The sequence below is a fragment of the Bos indicus x Bos taurus genome, chromosome 18, assembly GCF_003369695.1.
Source record: "Bos indicus x Bos taurus breed Angus x Brahman F1 hybrid chromosome 18, Bos_hybrid_MaternalHap_v2.0, whole genome shotgun sequence".
Taxonomy (NCBI): Eukaryota; Metazoa; Chordata; class Mammalia; order Artiodactyla; family Bovidae; genus Bos; species Bos indicus x Bos taurus.
In genome coordinates this window covers 14,616,629-14,636,280 of record NC_040093.1, presented here as the reverse complement: position 1 = coordinate 14,636,280, position 19,652 = coordinate 14,616,629, and the positions used below count along the sequence as shown (strand labels likewise).

The window sequence follows — 19,652 nt, the reverse complement described above, 5'->3', positions numbered from 1 at the left end:
ATCTACCCGCGATGTGGGAGTTCCCCTGGAGAAGGGAATGGCTATCCACTCCAATATTCTTGCCTGGAAAATCCCATGGACAGAGGCTACAGTCCATGGGGTTGCAAAGAGTCGGACATGATTGAGCGACTAACAAAGACTTGAGTGAATGAAGGAGACGAGGAGTCGGAACTGGAGGGACTGGACAACTGGAGGAGGTGGAGAAAGCTTCCTGTGGGAGGCGAAGCTAGGAGGGGCAGCCAGGGAGTGCACCTCAGGTGTGCTGTGCCCGGGCACTTGCCAGCAGGTGGACTTCGAGGTTGCCCACTGCTCTCGCAAGTCCACTCTTCCCGTAGATGTGTATTGAATGTCTAGTGTGTGCCTGGAGAAGGCAATGGCACCCCACTCCAGTACTCTTGCCTGGAAAATCCCATGGACGGAGGAGCCTGGTAGGCTGCAGTCCATAGGAGTCAGACACGAGATCGACTTCCCTTTCACTTTTCACTTTCATGCACTGGAGAAGGAAATGGCAACCCAATCCAGTATTCTTGTCTGGAGAATCCCAGGGGAGGGGGCAGCCTGATGGGCTGCCCTCTATGGGGTCGCACAGACTCGGACATGACTGAAGCGACTTAGCAGCAGCAGCAGCAGTGTGTGCCTTGCACCTTGCTAGACCTAGGGTATAGTGATGAGCCTAGGGGACCTGGACCCTGCTTCCAAGAGCTCAGGGCCCCATTGAGATATAGAAAAACAAATGACCACAAAACAGAACCTTCCGGACTTCGAGGGGGGAAACTCAGAGGAGGGACCTAGAGGCTCCTGACCCAGCCGGGGATCCAGGGAGGGCTTCCTGGAAGAGGTGACACCCCAGCAGATTCCCAAAGAGTGTGAAATAGTCAGCTGGGTGAAGTGGGGTTTGGGAGGAGGAGAACTTATGTGAAGGAGAAGAAATGGCATTTACAAACAGCTGGGTGGGGTGTGTGTAAGAGAGAGGGGGATGTATCAGGAGAGCAGCTGGGCCCTGAGTGTGGGCAGGATGTGAGGGTAGGTGAGGAGGGGAGAGGAAAGGCAGGTGGGAGGTGGTAGGCAGGGTGCAGTGCAAAGACTATTTTGGAGTCAGGCCCACCCTGGTATGAGTGCTGTGGTGAGTCATTTCTCTCCTCCCAGCCTCAGTTTCCCCTTCCTAGGATGGGGGCTGATGATAGCTGACAGGTCTGTAACGAGGGTTACAGACACACCACATGTGTTGCTGGTCATATGTAGTGCCTGAGTTCCTCTTTGTTTCTGGTTGCCCTGCAAGGCTTGAAAGATCTTGGTTCCTCAACCAGGGATTGAACCCAGGGCCCCAGCAGTGAAGGTGTGGATTCCTAATCACTGGACCACCAGGGAACTACTGGAACCACCCTGTAGTTCCTTTTCCTTCCAGAGACTAGAAGCTGCATGGGCAAATGCCCAGAAAAGACAAACAGGCCCCTGGCTTAGGGCATGCCCGGGGCAGGTGTGTGGAGCAGGGACCTTTGGCCATAAACAGTCAGGGTGGCCTTGACATTGGACTTGGCAGAGGGCATTGGAGACTGTCACTTTCCTGTCTCTCTCATCCAGAATTCACTGCATGCGAGCCCCTGAATATCACCAGGGTAAACTCAAAAACGCCACTTCGCTTGACAAGGACGTTGATCCCTTAGGGCACTGATTTTCAAAAGTTGTTTTGACTGCAGAACCTTTTTTCCAGTTGAAAGGGCCCTCAGAACCCTGGACAAAACAGCTGCTCTGGTGGAGAAGGAGGTGGGGGTGTCCCCAGGGGTCCTGGTGACTCAGTCTTCCCCCCGACCCCGGCCAATTCCAACTGGCAGGCCTGAGGCACTGTTGTGCAGGCACCAGCTGGTTGAAAGCTTCAGCCCTGGGTGGGTTTAAGAGTCTGAAGCCAGGACCTGAGGAGCCCAGAGGCAGAAGCTGGTGCCTTAATGCCCACCTCACTGGCAGCCTTACCTGCGACCTCATCGCCATAGCCTGGTCCCCAGTCATGTAAACTCAGAACTTTGTGTTCATCGGGGCCCCCAGAAATAAGATTCCAGGAGAGTAACAACCACCTCCTCCCCAACCAAAGTCACCGTCAACTGGACGCCTGTCCATTCATCAAGGAAGAAGTCCTATTTATAAACGTATGACCTTGGGCAAGAGTTTAACTCCCTGTGCCTTAGAACTTGGTGTGAAGGTGCCTGGGGTGAGGATTGGGAACTTTGCTGGTTGGTGGCTGCTAATTAGAAAAGTTTATGCTCCTGGGTCCTGGGTCTTGTCTGAATCTCTGCAGAGCATTTGTTGTGTGACATTGGGCGAGTTATTTAACCTCCCTGTAAAACTGAAGAAATAACAGATGCTGACACATAGGGTCGTTGAGAGTGTAAAATGAGTTAATCTGTGTAGGGGCTTGGAACAGGGCCCTGCAAGTAGTGGGTGCTGTGTGCCTGAACTCTCTTTCTGTCGTTGTTAGTGTTATTCCTGCCAGCATGGACATCCATTCATGCATTCATCTGCCCTCCAGCCAGCTAGCATTTACTGAGTGCCTGCTGTATACCAGTAGGAAAAATCCCCTGATGCTGGCAAAGATTGAAGGCAAAAGGAAAAGAGGGCGGCAGAGGATGAGATGCTTAGATAGCATCATTGACTCTATGGACGTGAACTTGAGTGGGAGATAGTGGGGGACAGGGAAGCCTGGTGGGCTGGAGTCCATGGGGTCGCAAAGAGTTGGACACGACTTAGCAACTGTATACCAGATGCTGTGGTACACCCTGGGGATTCAGTGGCCTGGGTTTGCTCTTAGGGTTAAAGACTTTGGTCCTCAGCTGGCGACCCATGGGATGCACCCCCTACACACAAAGGGTTGAGCTGGCTCAAATGAGGAGACAGTCGTGGGGTGGGGAGTGGCAGGGGCTGCCAGAGGGTCTGTAGGGATGGAAGGGGAGGCTGGAGAGGGCCTGGACTTGGTGACTGCCTGGGGTGAGGGACGGAGGAGAGAGGACGTGAGCGCGCCTCCTGTTTCTGATTTGGGCAACTGGGCACCAGCTATGACATTTAGGGGAAGAACACTGGAGGAGGAGCAGGCTGACTGCAAAGGATGGGCATGGTTTGGCCTCGCCGAGGCTCATCTGCCTGCTGTGGAAGGCCAGGCACACTGAGCTTCACACAGACACTCCCCACTGTTTTCCCGACGGTGGCAGCTGACGTTAGTGAACTTCACGCCACGTGCCAGAACTTTGCAAGTGTCACTTACTTCTGACAATCCTTCCTGGACCAGACGATCACTGCTCTCCTGCCAAAGTGAGATCAGGGGCTCAGCAGTGAAGGGACCAGCCCCCAGCACGCAAGGCTGCAGATGGGTGTGTCTGACCCGAGGCCTTTGCAGACACTCGGCAGGTCCTTAGGAAGCCTGGAGTGCTCAGGGTGATGCTCACGCCGTGCCAGGCCCTTGTCCGAACTTTATGAACTTAACACAACTCCTTGACTCCTCACGGCCACCCCTTTGAGGATGGCCTGGTGTTAGCTCAGATTTCTGTAATGGACAGAGTGAGGCACTCAGATACCATGTCCAGGGCACATGGCTGGTAACAGGCAGAGCCAGGGCTGGCATCCCGGCAGGCTGGCCCAGACCTGATGACTGACTTCCAGAGGGAAAACAGCCCGGGGCACCAGCAGCCCCCCAACCACCCCAGGGCCAGGTGCAGGGCTCAGACGCCAGGCTCCAATTATGGTCCATTTATTTCACCCAGTGGCCACTGCTGGAATTGGCTTTATCCCTGCTGTCACTGCCGCGCTGTGAACTCAGCCCCGCCCCTCTCACCCACCTTCTCTGGGCCTCCCATCTCTCTCCATTCCAGTTTGTCCTCTAGATTCGGACACGACTGAGTGAGTAACACACTTTAGTTGTCACCTCCCCAGGCCTGCAGGCTAAACTCTGTGCACTTTGGTCTGGCACTTAAGAGATCAGGAAGCGAATTTCCAGGTGAAAATCAGCAGGCAGGAGGTGTGTGGGGGCGCCCTTAGAAACCTGCCTTGTGAGGTGGTGTGCAGGAAAGAACCTATCTGCCAATGCAGGAGATGCAGGAGACCCAGGTTCCATCCCTGGGTGGGGAAGATCCCTTGAAGGAAGGCATGGCAACCCACTCCAGTATTCTTGCCTGGAGAGTCGCATGGACAGAGGAGCCTGGTGGGCTACAGTCCATGGGGTCGCAAAGAGTCAGACGTGACTGAAGTGACTTAGCATGAGGGAGGGGAGGAGCAGGCTTGGGCAGAGAGGGAGGGGTTGAGCTGTGAGGCAGTCGTGACCATCCTGCGGGCAGCTCTGGAGCTGGGGTGGCCATTAAAGATGTCCCCCTGAGGGAAGGGGCCAGGCTTTTATGCCCCCCACCAACAAATCATTGGAGAGGGGCTGTCCTCAGGGGACGTCAAGGGGCTTCTTCCACCTACAGAGCAAACAGCCACCAAAACCTGGGCCCGTGAGTGTCCCGTCCTGAAGAAGGGTCCAGGCGGCCACCTCGGTGTCCACAGCTGTGAGCTGGTCAGACGCCAGAGGGAGGCGGCCTCAGGTTGGAAGTGTTCCCACGTGATCTCTGACAAGCCACTTCACCTCTCTGATCTCAGTTTCCCCTCTTGAAATGGGAATGATGTTCCCTCTGTCACAGATTTGCAGGGAGTGGGCAAGGGGGGATTCAAGGCCCCAGGACAGAGCCTGGGTCACTGGGGTCTTGCAGGTACGGAATTTGGGTGTGTTTGTTTTTTGTTTTCCTTTTTGACCTCGCTACGTGGCTTGAGGATCCTAGTTCCTCAGACAGGGATGGAACCCGGGCCTTGTGAGTGAAAACACTTGATTCCCAACCACTGGACCACCGGGAATTCCTTCTTTTTTTCTCTCTCTCTTTTTGGATTGTATTTTTATTGTGTTGTGCAGCCACGGGAAGGTTTTAAGCAGGGAAGGTGCCATGATCTAATTTCTTTATTCTTTTTTTTATTGAGGTGAAGTTCATATAAAAGTAACCATTTTAAAGCATACAACTCAGTGGCATTTAGTATATTCACAATATTGTATAACCATTGCCTCTCTCTAGTTTCAAGACATTTTCATGAGCCCCAGAGAAAACCCAAACCCAACAGCAGTCACTGCCATTTGCCCCTTTCCCCAGCACCTGGCAGTTACCACTCTGCTCTCTGTCTCCATGATTTACTTATTCTAGACATTTTGTATAAATGGAACCAGCCAATATGTGGCCTTTTGAGTCTGGCTTCTTTCACACAGCACAGTGTGCTTGAGGTTCATCCACATTATAGCGTGATGAGTACTGCCTTCCTTTTTAAAAAAGTATTATTATTATTCTGGAGGAGGGCATGGCAACCCACTCCAGTATTCTTGCCTGGAAAATCCCATGGACGGAGGAGCCTGGCTGGCTACAGTCCATGGGGTCACAAAGAGTCTGACACCACTGAGCTACTGAGCGCGTGTGCGCATGCGCGCACGCGCACACACACACACACACACACACACACACACACGTTATTACTATTATTATTATTATTAGGCTACCCCGTGCAGCACGTGGGATCTTAGTTCCCTGACCAGGGATGCAACCTGCACCTCCTGCATTGCAAGTGTGGAGTCTTAACTGCTGCACCACCAGGGTAGTCCCCTGCCTTCCTTTTTGAGGCTGAATAATATTCCATTACATGGATATAGGGCCTTGATTTAATTTCAAAAACATGTAAAAATGATTACTCTGGGCAGGGCTTCCCTGCTGTCGCTAGTGGTAAAGAACCCACCTGCTGATGCAGGAGACAAAAAAGATGCAGGTTCGATCCCTGGGTCAGGAATATCCCCTGGAGGAGGGCATGGCAACCCATTTCAGTATTCCTGCCTGGAGAATCCCCTGGACAGAGGAACCTGGCAGGCTACAGTCCACAGGGTGGCAAAGAATCGGACGTGACTGGATGACTGAGCGTGCATGCAGTGGTGGCTGAGAAATAACCGTAGTGGCCCAAGAGTAGAGACAGGATGGTCCATTTCAGAGGTTGTTGGAAGGTGTGGAAGAGGGAAGACGCTGCCTGGTGCTGGGGTGGTAGCTATGTCAGGTGTACCACCAGGTAGGGTGTGTGCCAGAGGCCAAGAGGAGTCAAGTAACTGCAGGGTTTGGCTAAACAGCTGGGCAAAACCGGTAAAGCCAGTTTCCATGGTGGGGAGGATACAGGGAGTAGGGAGGATGAGAGTTATCTCTGGGCGTGGATCATTGGAGATACCTACTTGAAATTCAAGTGGAGACAAAAGGATTTCCTTGTGCGACTGGGCATGAATTATTTAACTCATCCCCTATTGATGGATATTTGGATGGTTTCCAGTTTTTGCAGGCATAGACAATGCTACCATCAACTGGGCCTGTGGATTGGTGAGGGTGTTCCTGAGGGATAAATTCCAAGCGGTGGAAGCATTGGGTCAAAGGGTATGAATATTTTTTAAGTACATACTGCCAAATGGCCCTTCAAAAAGGTTCCACCAATTTATATTCCCACTCAAAGTGCACGAGAATGTCAAATTTCCCACACTCTTGCCAACAATGGGTATTATCAATCTTTTAAAAAAATCTTTGCCAACCCGAAAGGCTAAAAATAATCTTAGCGTTTTAACCTAAACACAATGTCACGCGGCTGCACATTAACCCCCATGTGGATGTACTGTAATTTATTGAAACGCTTTTTAGTTGTTTCCAGGTATTTTTATCCATCTGTTTGTGCTGTTATAAACAACCACAAGCAAACATCTTCATGCAGAAAAGCTTAGCCTGCATTGTAGCTGACTAGAATTGACTCTCAGTAGAATTACCAGGTGAAAGAGAAAAACCCTTTGTATGGCTTTTGTTATATATTGTGGAACTGCTTTCTGGAAAGACTGTACCAGGTTCTTCTTTCTTTTCTTTTTTTTTTTTCCAGCTGTGCCACATGGCATAAAATGTCTTAGTTCCCTGCGTGCACGCATGGTCAGTCACTAAGTTGTGTCTGACTCTTTGCGACTCCATGGACTGTAGCCCACCAGGCTCCTTTGTCCCTAGGATTTCCCTGGCAAGAATACTGGAGTGGGTTGCCATTTCCTTCTCCAGTGGACCAGGGATGGAACCCGAATCTCCTGCATTGGCAGGCAGGTTCTTTACCACTGAGCCACTTGGAAAGCCGCTTAATACCCTGACCAGGGATCAAACCCATGACTCTTGCGGTGCAAGCTCGAAGTCTGAAACACTGGACCTCCAAGGAAATCCCTTCTTTTCTCTTTTTTCAAGCCCAGTTTCTTTTAACACCAGCTTTGTCTTAGCACTGAGGAATTGATGGGTTTTTAGATTTTCAGACAACCTCCTATCATTTTCATAGATGGCAAGGCATTTTGGGTTTTCCTGCTTTTACTGGTGGACCACCATAAGGGTTCTGTGGCTGTGTGATCGATGCAGTCTGAGCCCAGGTTCCACTCAGGAGGGGCCCGATGGATCTGTGGACTCCCTCTGTGTTTCCCCAGGTCTGGGTTGTATAATTGGGACAGACGTATATGGCAGCTGGCAGAATCCCACGTTGGTTTTCTGACCCGTGGAGTCAGGATCATTGTTTTAGAAAGTGCCAGTGGAAGCCCCCAGAACGCCCCACATTTCCCAGGATGGAAATCCAAAAGCAATTCTACTGCCTTTGGAGGAACTGCAGATTAGTGCCACCATTAATGGCTCAAAAGAAGCTGCGGTGGTGATCTCATCTTTGTTCCACTGACCTGTGTGGGGATTCCTCTAGCGGTCCAGTGGCTAAGACTGTGCTTCCAATGCAGGGGGCTTGGGTTTGATCCCTGGTCAGGGAACTAAGATCCTGCATGCCACAAGGCACAGCCAAAAAACAAATAGACAAAAAACGACTGACCTGTTTGGCTTGTGTGGAAGGCAGATGGATCTCGGAGAATGACTGTGGATTACTGTAAATGCAATCAGGTGGTGATTGCAATTGCAGTTGCTGGCCCAAATGAAGTGTCTTTACTGGAGCACGTCAGCACAGCCCTTGGCAGCCGTTGTGAGCTACTGACTGACCTGGCAAATGCTTTTGTCTCCATACCACTTTCCAAGGACCACCAGAAGCCAGGAGTACAAACCTTGAGTCTTGCTGAAGGCTGACATCAACTCTCTTGCTTCTCGCCATCACCTAGACCACTGAGATACAGTGTTGCCCTTGTCCATCACACTGGCAACATTCTGCTGATCCGATCTTAAGAGGAGGAAACAGCATTTAGTAAGGAGGTTGGCAGTAAACCCACTGCTGATATCAGTCAGTTATGGTCCAATCTGGAGACAAAACACCAGTTACTTGAACAGAATCATGTTACTCAGTTGTGTCTGACTCTTTGCAACCCTACGGACTGCAGCACGCCAGGCTCCTCTGTCCTCCACTATCTCCCACAGTTTATTCAAAGTCATGTCCATTGAGTCGGTGATGCTATCTAACCATCTCATCCTCTCCCGCCCTCTTCTCCTTTTGCCTTCAGTCTTTCCCAGCATCAGGGTCTTCTCTAATGAGTTGTCTCTTCGCATCAGGTGGCCAAAGGTATTGGCGCTTCAGCTTCAGCTTCAGTCCTTCCAATAAATACTCGGAGTTTGTTTCCTTTAAGATTGACTAGTTTGATCTCCTTGCAGAATCATATCAGCTATTTTTGTATGCTTGTTTTTATTTTATTTTTGGTCGCAGTGTGCATGCAGGATCTTAGTTCCCTGACCAGGGTTGGACCTGTGCCCCCTGCAGTGGAAGCTCTGAGTGCTGAAACTGTGCACCTCTGATGAACCCATGTGTGAGGATTCAAAGCCAACCAAAACGCAGATTGGGACTTGAACCCACGGTCCTTTTTATTTTATTTTTTAATATTTATGTATTTGGCTGCGTCGGGTCTTAGCTGTGGCTTGAAGCATCTTCACTGCATCATATGGGATCTTTTGGTGCAGCACGCGGACTCTCTAGTTGCGGTGCACCGGCTCCAGAGCTGGCAGGCAGGCTCAGTGTTGCAGCACATGGGCATCGTTGCTCTGCAGCTTGTAGAATCTCAGCTCCCCGACCAGGGATCGAACCCGAGTTCTCTGCACTGCAAGGTGGATTCGTAACCACTGGACCACCAGGAAAGTTCTGAATCAACTGTCTCTTAATTAGAATCACTCACCTGGTGTCCAAACTTGGGTTCTTTGAGTCTCAGCACAGAAGGAATTCAGGGAGAGGCAAAGTGATAGGCAAGAAGTAGAATTACTAATATTCCACTTGCTTGTGTGGGATGCAAGTGGGCAGGTGCGGGGGCTGTGTCCCAAAAACTACATTTTGGGCTTAACTGGTAGCTCAGAAGGGAAAGAATCTGCCTGCAATGCAGGAGACCTAGGTTCGATCCCTGGGTTGGGAAGATTCCCTGGAAGGGGAAATGGCTACCCACTCCAGTATTTTTGGCTGGGAAATCCCATGGACAGAGGAACCTGGTGGGCTACAGTCTATGGGGTTACAAAGAGGACACAACTGAGCAACTTATACCCTTATAAGTTGACTGAACACTAACACTTATAATCAATGGAAAGTGGAGAAGGGGGGAAAGGACCACCTTCTTCCTTTTTCTTCCAGTTGATGTCAGGCTTACATCACTAGCTTCTTTAGAGTGTTTGACCCTATGAGGTCAAACTAGGACTGTCACAGAGCTTATTGAAATCAGCAGAATGGTGGTAACATGTCCTAAAATATGTTGAATCATCTCAGTTTCCATGTAACGACAGTCTCTTGCTTTGAAATGTTAACCTTTCCCTTAAATCTGTCCTTAACCCTAAGGATCATTATTTTGCTGATCTCGACCAGCACAATGCAAGCTTCATTTTTTTTTTTTCTTTCACTTAATGACCTGGGGCATATCGCATGCTTTTACTCATGGCTTTGTAGTTAAGCAAACCTGCTTCATCCCAGGATATTGTAATAGCTCTCTTGAGTGACCCTCACCTTAGAGTAGAGCTTCCCCGGTGGCTCAAATGGTAAAGAGGCTGCCTGCAGTGCAGGAGACCTGGGTTTGATCCCTGGGATGGGAAGATCACCTGGAGAAGGAAATGGCAACCCACTCCAGTGTTCTTGCCTGGAAAACACCATGGACAGAGGAGCCTTGTGGGCTACAGTCCATGGGATCACAAAGAGTTGGGCATGACTAAGCGATTTCACTTTCGCTTTACTTAGAATGGTCTCTTGAAGTTCCCTAGGTTTTCCTGTCTATCTACAATCCCCTACTGGGACTTCTACAGCCATCTATGTAACTATCTATTTTTATCCCTATCAGTTTTTTAAATTTTATTTTAAAATATTTCTTTACTTGGCCGCATCGGGTCCTAGTTAGAACGTGTGATATCTTCACTGAATCTTGTGGGATCCTTCCTTGTGGTGCCTGGACTTTCTCATTGTGAGGTGCGGGCTTAGTTGCCCCAAGGTATGTGGGATCTTAGTTCCTCGACAAGGGATCGAACCCACGTCCCCTGCATTGCAGGGTGGATTCTTAACCCCTGGGGCCATCAGGGAAGTCCCATCCATATCAGTCTTAACCACTGGACCACCAGGGATTTTTCCTCCTATCAGCTATTGGAATAGAGAGAATTTAATATAGCTATTTGTTGCGCTTCCCTGGTAGTCCAGTGGTTAAGAATCCGCCTGCCAAAGCAGGGGACATGGATTCGATCCCTGTTCTGGGAAGATCCTATGTGCTGCGAAGCAACCGAGCTTGTGCCACAACTACTGAGCCCCTGCTCTGGAGCCTGTGAGCCACAACTAGAGAGGTGCCCCCGCTTGCCACAACTACAGAAAGTCCTTGTGCAGCAACAAAGACCCAGCATAACCAAAAATAGACAAATCTCTTCAAAAAAGAATTGTTAGCTTGGGAAATCCCTGGCAGTCCAGCGGTTAAGACTCTGTGCTTTCTCTGCTCAGTGTCCGGGCAGATCCTGCAGGCTTCACAGTGTAGCCAAAAAAAAAAAAAAAGAATTGTTAACTAGATGTAAAGTTGTTAGAGGGCTTCCCTGTTGTCTCAGTGGGAAAGAATCCACCTGCCAATGCAGAGACGGGGATTCTATCCCTGGGTTGGGAAGATCCCCTGGAGAAGGGAATGGCAACCCACTCCGGTATTTCTGCCTGGAGAATCCCACGAACAAAGGAGCCTGGCAGGCTACAGTCCATGGGGCTGCAAAAAAGTTGGGACACAATTTAGCAACAAAATGAAAATTGTGAACCTGCTAACCAAAAGAGTAAAAAGGAAACTAAGGGATCCTGAGGGTAGCAGCTGCAGGAAGCACCCACCACCCTGAGGGCTAAGGGGAAAGGAGAAGAAGTTAGAAAGACTGAAACTTAGAAACTCGAGAGAGGCCCAGTAGAGCTGAGACTCAGACCTTTGAGGCAGAGATGCTGTTGGTCTGGTTTTGCGGATGTTTGGTGGGACTTTGGATTTGAGCAGCAACTTACCCCTGGGTCTCACTGCGTGTGCTGCTTCCGTCCTTTTACCAAACAATTTGTAAGACTTTTCATTTTGAGGGAGGCCCAGAGTACAAAGACCGCAGCAGGTGCTGGCTTCATGTAATCTGACCTGACTGACGCCCGGACCTGATGACCCGGCAGATCCAGGGATGTGCAGAGTGCTGGTGGCAAATAGGGATCAGGCAGCAGGAGGTCACTCACTGCAGACCGCGAGGGCTTTGAAGCAAATCAGGCTCTTTTCTGTAGATACTATTTTTTTCAGTTTGAGAAACTGCTCATTACTGGGCCCCCATAGAGATCGAACACCTCTCCATGGATAGTGACCATGTGACCTGAGGACTCGTGTGATCTGAGTATTGTCATCTGTGCTCCAGTCAGGGTCCTACCGGGAAACAGGTCACTCCAAATATCTGAATGAAGAGAAGTATTCACTAGGAATGAAGTTGCTAACTAGGTAACTGGGAGGGTAAAAGTTGAAGTCTGAGGCCAACTTTTTCTGCAAGGGGCTGGATGTAAATAGTCCCGGCTTCCAGGTCATCCTGTCGCTACTCAACTCTTTTGTCTGGAAAGCAGTTGCAGACGATAGCTAAACGAGTGAGGCTGGCTGGGTTCCAGTAAGACTTCATTTACAAAATTGGGCAGATGCACTAGACCTGGCCGTGGTTCACATATCCTTGCTCTCAGGCACGGAGGTAGCAAGTCAGGAAGCCCCTCTGTCTCAAGTTCCGAAGGAACAGAGAGGAGCTGACGCTGTTGGAAACTGAGGAAGGGCTCTTTGAGGCTCGTTCTGCAAGCGCTTGTTGTCCTTCTTAGTCGCTAAGTCATGTCAGACTTTTTTGTGACCCCATGGACTGTAGCCTGCCAGGCTCCTCTGTCCATGGGATTTTCCAGGCAAGAATGCTGGAGTGGGTTGCCATTTCCTTACAGGGGATCTTCCCGACCCAGGGATCGAATCCCTGTCTCCTGCATTGGCAGGCGGATTCTTTACCACTGAGCTATCAGGGAAGCCCACTGCAAGTGCTAGGAGGCTGCAGACTGGATTTGTCTGCTGTCCTGGGAAGAACCGCAGCTACCTTTGGTGCAGAAAGGAAGGCTGGGGACCCGAGAGCCCACTGGAAAGTGCAGGTCACTCTCATTCCTCCAGCCCTGCAGCCTTCCTCTGGCGCCCCCTACAGGGAGCCGATGGCACAGCCCAGATGGTTTGCACAGAGCTGGTGCACAGGGCAGGCTGGGGGCAGCGGGACAGTCACAAGTGGTTGGTTTTTGGACATTTAGACAACCCCTCGCCCCCCATCATTTCTACAGGTGGCTAGTCATTTGGCTTCTTCCCAATTTCATCCCAGAAATGAAACTGTCAGGGTCACCTTGGGGAAGGGAAGTCTTCTCAAAGGAATGGGTGTCTCTTTTGGAAAATGAAGAGGCGGGGAGGAGGAGGTGGAAAGAGAGGGGGAGTTTTAAGTCTCTGAGAGGAGTCTAGAAGGAACTTTCAGCCTTTAAGGATCTGTCTGTCCTCTGTTCAGAATGAAATCTGAATCTGACCACCACCACTTTGCCCGCCCCCAGCATCTCCATGGACACCTTTAGTCAGCTTTCTCCCTGCCCATCTCACCCCTATGCCCGCTTCCACTCTTGCCCCTGTGGTCTGTTCTCAAGGCAACCAGATCAGTCACCTCCTGCTCACACCCTCTGATGTGATGTCTTCCACTGTCCTTGGAGCAGAATTGGCCGCCTCACCCTGGCCTGCAGGGCCCTGAAGGGCCCTGGTCCCCACTCCACTGAATTTCCCACCCCTTACTTTCTTTTTCTTTTTTTAATATATATTTATTTGGCTGCACCAGCTCTCAGTTGAAGCACACAGGATCTTCAGTCTCAGTTGTGGCAAGACCAGGGGTCGAACCCGGGTCCCTGCTTTGGGAAACACAGAGTCTTAGCCAATGGACCACCAGGAAGTCCTCTACCCCTCCCTTTCTGCTCCAGCCACCCTGGACACTGTCTTGGGTGCAGTGGGGAAGCCACCCCTGGGTTTTAAACAGCTGATTATCACTTTGGATTGGGGGTGTTATTAGCGGAGGTGGGGTTGTGTGGCAGTGAGGAGGCTGACGGGTTATCATGGAGGACCTTTGTCAAGACAGACCTCCTGGGGTGCATGAAATAAGATTCCTGTATTTGCTGGCATTGTTCCTGACAGTTCACGTATTAGTCATAAGAGGGGCAAGTGCACAACAAAGGAGAAAACCGGAATTCCCTGGTGGTCCAGTGGTTAGGACTTGGTGCTTTCACTGCTGGGGGCACAGGTTCGATTCCTGGTCACAGAACTCAGAATCTGCAGGTTGTGGGCCAACAAAAAACAGAGGGAACCACTCCTTACTCTCAACATGCAGAAATCCCCAAGGGTGGGCTGTGAACCCAGTGTGTTCTGGGCCCTTGCCACATGTCGAAGCCTCTGGCTTCACCATCGCTGCTCCCAAGTCTCACTGGGGCCATGTCGTCTGACCCCCACCTGGCAGGAATCGTTTCACCTGCATATCTCCCTCTGCTCTTGGTTTGTCTTTCGGGTCTGTCCTTTTTCCCTGACATCGAGTGATCTTTCAGATGGGTCTCTTCTCCCCCGGTCGCGGATTTCATTTGGGCCCCACATGATCTCTCTGTGACCCTGGTTCTGATGCAGCCTGTGGCACCCCTCTCTCCTTCGAGGCCTGAGCCCTCTCTCCCTTCCCCCAGTTCTGCCCCAGCCTCTGTTACCTCCCATGCTGCCAGTCTCAGTGCCTTGGGGAGGTGAGCATGTCCCTCCTCCCAGACCAGTGATCCAGGACCTTGACTCTTCTGTTTCAGCCCCAGGGTTTAAGGTCTGTGCTTGAATTGGGAGTCAGTGTTGGGCCCAGTTGAGGCCGTGGGGGCGGAGCCAGTGTTCATGGAAGAGGCACCCTGGGAGCCGGGTCCCAACCCAGGAGACGTCTCGCCTACATGTATTGCCCCCATTTTACAGAGAAACAAACTGAGGCTCAGAGACACGGAAGCCCCTGTCCCGGGTCACCCAGCGAGCTCGGGTCAGAGCCAGGGCTCCCTCCTCCCACACCCGGTCCATACCAGCTCCCTGCCTCCTCTGTCATGTATGTGTGCGTGTGAGGCCACGTGTTCACGTGTGTGCACTGTGCCTCCAGGGGATGACCCCCCCACACCACATCACCTGCTCTCGTGTACTGGGCACGTGTCTGTCTGCCTGAGTCCACGTGGGTAGCCTGTGTCTGGACACTCGTGTGGATTTGGCTTGGTGCGCACATGTTGCTGGTGTAGACTTGACCGTGTACAGTGCTCACATGTGCAGTGTGTGTGTGTGTGTGTGTGTGTCTCCAGGGTCTGTATATGTGTGTGTGAAGTGCCAGGTTTTTTCCCAGCCTGGGTCCTGCCCACAGCTAATGACTGACTGATGTCCACTTGAGCAAGATGGCCTCTTTGGGTCAGGCATCCCGGTGCGCCAGCCAGACCTCCCCAACACACCCTTTTCTCCCTCCCTTCACCACGTCAGACGTGGACCCCAGCCACCCACCCTTCCCTGACTCAAGACTATGTGCAGCTCCTCTCGAGGTCATTCTCTCAAAGGAGCTGGGCGTAGTCCTGGGTCTCGGGATGCCTGGGTGCACACACCTGGGTCCCTAGCACCTGTCAGGGGCAGGAGCGTGGAGGTCACACGTCTGTGTTATGATCCCCAGCTGTTGTGCCTTTATTCCTCAGTGCCTTGGCCTCTCTGAGACTCAGTCTCCCCAGCTGTAAAATGGGGCTAGTACTGGTCCCCAGGGAGCTGTTGAGAAGATTATACAAGATAAACCCTATAAAGTGGCATCTAGCTCGGAGCCTGGCACAAAGTAAGCTTGATAAATGTTACCTGTTGTTAACTGTTCATACCGAAGAGAAACCAAGGCTCCCAGAGGGTCCTGAGTGGGTCAGCGTCCGGGCATCTTGACTCCAATCTCAGGACCCCGGCGTGGTGGGAGTGGCGGGGGGTCTGTGGTAGATTTTATAAAGCAGGGCATTAAATGATGAGCTTGACGTCGGGGGAGGGGAGCGGGAGAGATTGGATGAGGCGGGGCAGCTGGGAGGAAGGAGGATGTGAGATGACGGGTCCAATACGGGCCCAGGGTGCACTCCTGGAGCCGGTCTGGTCCCCTGGCTCCTCCTGCCGTCCTGCTCTCTGGGTGTCTCTCTCTTGGCTTCTGATACTCCAAATTGTTCCCTCGGTACAGCTCTCTCTAACTGCGCGTCTGTCTCCCTGGCCCACCCCTCTGCTCCCGCCCCGCCTCCCCTCCAGCAGAAGGCAGACCTGGCTGTGGCTGCGTTCACCATCACAGCTGAGCGGGAGAAGGTCATCGACTTCTCCAAGCCCTTCATGACCCTGGGGATCAGCATCCTCTACCGGGTGCATATGGTATGGTTCCCCTGGAGACGTGGCCGGGGGTGGGGCGGGGGTGGCATTGAGGCCCGAGAGAGACAGAGGCTGCAGGCTGGACCTTGCCTGCCGTAGTGGGGCCTGTGGACCCCGGGGCTTTGGGAGGGCCTGGGGGGGACTCTGCTCACACTCCCTCCCCCACCAGGGCCGCAAGCCCGGCTACTTTTCCTTCCTGGACCCCTTCTCTCCGGCCGTTTGGCTCTTCATGCTTCTTGCCTATCTGGCCGTCAGTTGCGTCCTGTTCCTGGCCGCCAGGTGAGCCCACTATCTGCTGCCTGGGAGGGAGGGGGCAGGGCGGACGCAGGAGCTGGGCTCTCTGCAGCTGACCTTCCTGTCTGTCCTGATTGTCTCGGCTCCACTTGGAGTCTTGGGTTCCCTGCACCCGCCCTCCCCTCTCCCTTTCCGGCCCGTCTCTGTGTTTCCTCCCTGTGTCTCTGGCTTCTGCTCCGTGGTCCTCTCCAGACCTCTCCCCTTCTCGTTCTCCTGTCCTCTTCCTCTTTTGCCCCCACTGTCTGTGTGTGTGTGCCTCTCCCTGCTCGTCTGTGTCTCTCTTCCTCTCCATGTGTCTTCCCGTCTCTTCTCATCATGGTGGCTCTCTCTCTCTCCTGTTCTCTTTCTTCCCACCCGCTGTGTCTCTCCACAGGCTGAGCCCCTACGAGTGGTACAACCCGCACCCGTGCCTGCGGGCGCGCCCCCACATCCTGGAGAACCAGTACACGCTGGGCAACAGCCTCTGGTTCCCCGTGGGGGGCTTCATGCAGCAGGGCTCGGAGATCATGCCCCGGGCGCTGTCCACGCGCTGCGTCAGCGGAGTCTGGTGAGAGGCTGTCTGCCCGCCCCAACTGGGGTGGGTGGGGTGTTTTGGGGGTCCCTCCTGAGACCTGGGCCCATTCCTGTTCCCCACGCCAGCCAGGTGATGGGACACGGGGTAGGGCGAGCTAAGCCCCAGCTCTGCAGCTCACTGGCTGTACGACCCTCTCCATGCCTCAGTCTCCTCATCCGAGAAATGGGAGTAAAAATGCCCACGTCTCATGTAATCAGGACAGCATGAGTGTGGTAGTCACTGTCTGGGACATTGCCCCAGGCAATCACAGAGACTAGAATCCTTGAGCCACGACAGCCTTCACTGTCCAGAGGCCAAGGCTGAGGCCCAGTCAGACACCTGCTCCCTCAGAGCCCCACAGGGACCCAGTACCTTGAACAGAGCTTATTTTGACTCTGAGACAAGCTCTGAGAAGCTTCATACCAGAGAGCAGACACTGACAACCGGTGGTGTCTGGTTCATAGCTTTACATTTTTTGGATTAGTTGTCATTTAAAAATTGGGCAAATTCACTTACAAATTCAGACTTCTTTCTTCTTAAAAGAAAAATACTTAATTAAATTAGTTTATCTGTTGGCCACGTGGCATGTAGAAGCTTAGTTCCCCAGATCCTATAGGGATTGAAGCCATGCCCCCTGCACTGGGAGCTCGGCTGTTCTTAACCACTGGACTACCAGGGAAGCCCCAGGCTTCTTTCTTTTTCTGTTTTGTTTTGGCTACGCCACACGGCTTGCAGGAATCTGTTTCCCAGCCAGGGATTGAACCCCGGGCCTCGGCAGTGAGAGCCTGCTGCCCTAACCATGAGGCCACCAGGGAACTCCCCACATTCAGATTTCTCACTTCTGAAAGCTTTGGGAGCTCTGGTGTTGCACAGCTGGCACTCCCACCTGGTGTCGATGCCGCTCCATTGGCCCCAGGCCCTCTGCCTCCCCCGGTCACTTTCTGGCCTCGCTTCCGTAAGCGCTCATGTCTGCCACCCTGTCTTTGATTTATTTAGCCCCATGATATATGGGTGGAGAAGGCAATGGCACCCCACTCCAGTACTCTTGCCTGGAAAATCCCATGGACGGAGGAGCCTGGTAGGCTGCAGTCCATGGGGTCACGAAGAGTTGGACACGACTGAGCAACTTCCCTTTCACTTTTCACTTTCATGCATTGGAGAAGGAGATGGCAACCCACTCAGGTGTTCTTGCCTGGAAAATCCCATGGACAGGGGAGCCTGGTGGGCTGCCATCTCTGGGGTCGCACAGAGTCGGACACGACTGAAGTGACAGCAGGGGGATGGTATGTGGGATCTTAGTTCTCCAACCAGGGATGGCACCTGTGCCCCCTGCATCAGGAGTGCAGAGTCTTAACCACTGGACCACCAGGGAAGTCCCCATCCTGTCTTTTAAATAGCAGATGGGCTTGGTTGCAGCTCATGTGACTCTTCTCAGCTCCTTTTCCTCCTTCAGTTCAGTTCAGTTCAGTCGCTCAGTCATGTCCGACTCTTTGCGACCCCATGAATCGCAGCACGCCAGGCCTCCCTGTCCATCACCAACACTCAGAGTTCACTCAGACTCATGTCCATCGAGTCAGTGATGCCATCCAGCCATCTCATCCTCTGTCGTCCCCTTTTCCTCCTGCCCCCAATCCCTCCCAGCATCAGAGTCTTTTCCAATGAGTCAACTCTTCGCATGAGGTGGCCAAAGGACTGGAGTTTCAGCTTTAGCATCATTCCTTCCAAAGAAATCCCAGGGCTGATCTCCTTCAGAATGGACTGGTTGGATCTCCTTGCAGTCCAAGGGACTCTCAAGAGTCTTCTCCAACACCACAGTTCAAAAGCATCAATTCTTCGGTGCTCAGCCTTCTTCACAGTTCAACTCTCACATCAATACATGACCACAGGAAAAACCATAGCCTTGACTAGACGGACCTTTGTTGGCAAAGTAATGTCTCTGCTTTTGAATATGCTATCTAGGTTGGTCATGACTTTTCCTCCTTAGAACCACAGAAAGCCAAGGAGCACGCCTAGAACAAGGAACATTCTCCAAGTTTTATGGATTAGAAGGCCGAGACCTAGAGAGAGGAAGTGGTTCCCCAGAGAGCGCGTTAGGCTAGAGGCAGGGTGAGGCTGAGCCAGCTTCCCGCCCCGGTGCCGCCCACCCCCCAGTCCCTGGGTGCTGCCTGAGCCTGGCTCTGCTCCCTAGGCCCTTGGTGACCTCTCCAGGGGCACCCAGGACGTTGGGCCTGGTCCGCGTCTGTTACAGTCAGTGTGTCAATAGTCATTCAGCACAAAGTGCTTCTGAGCCCTTTCTATGTGCCACTTACTCAGGTGGAAAATTAAGAGGCAAAGGAGCTGAGAATAAATAAGTAAAGAGATAAATAAACACAAGGACGTCATATTTTATGCCAGGATTGTATCCCAATGATACTGTCTGATTCAAAACTTGTTCATTCAAGACCAGCCATAACGGTGGCAGGTCTTTCTCTCAACTAAGTGGGACTATCTACCGTCTGGCAGTTGTTTGCAATTTGCTTGGCCCACTAGCTTTGAAACTTTTGAATCTCAATGATTTCTTTTAAATGTCTTGGAATTGGCATCACTTCAGGAGTTACACCCTGCCTTCAGTTTTCTGTTGCTGTTGCAACAAATTACCACAAACTTAGTGGTTTTAAAAACAATGTAAATTTATTCTCTTACAGCTCTGGAGGTCAGAAGTGCAAGATAGATATCACTGGGCTAAAGTCAAGGTGTTGGGAGGGCCAATTCTGAAGGCTCTAGGAGAGAATCCATTTCCTTGCCTTTTCCAGCTTTTAGAAGCTGCCTGCATTCCTGGGCTTGTGGCCTCTTCCTCTAGCTTCAAAGCCAGCAGCACAGCATCCTCAAATCTCTCTCTGA

The 19,652-nt window shown here is 51.9% G+C and overlaps 1 protein-coding gene across 2 annotated transcripts in view; it reads left to right on the top strand.

Annotated features, from left to right (window-relative positions):
• Nucleotides 1-19,652, top strand: part of GRIK5 (glutamate ionotropic receptor kainate type subunit 5) — a 62,779-nt gene that overhangs the window by 25,638 nt on the left and 17,489 nt on the right. The window contains exons 13-15 of one of the 2 annotated variants that reach the window (XM_027515653.1): nucleotides 15,815-15,928; nucleotides 16,095-16,204; nucleotides 16,593-16,766. In XM_027515653.1, the coding sequence (XP_027371454.1) occupies nucleotides 15,815-15,928; nucleotides 16,095-16,204; nucleotides 16,593-16,766 (398 nt within the window). Of the gene's footprint in view, nucleotides 1-15,811; nucleotides 15,929-16,094; nucleotides 16,205-16,592; nucleotides 16,767-19,652 lie in introns of both variants that reach the window. The other variant, XM_027515652.1, reaches the window with a different exon arrangement.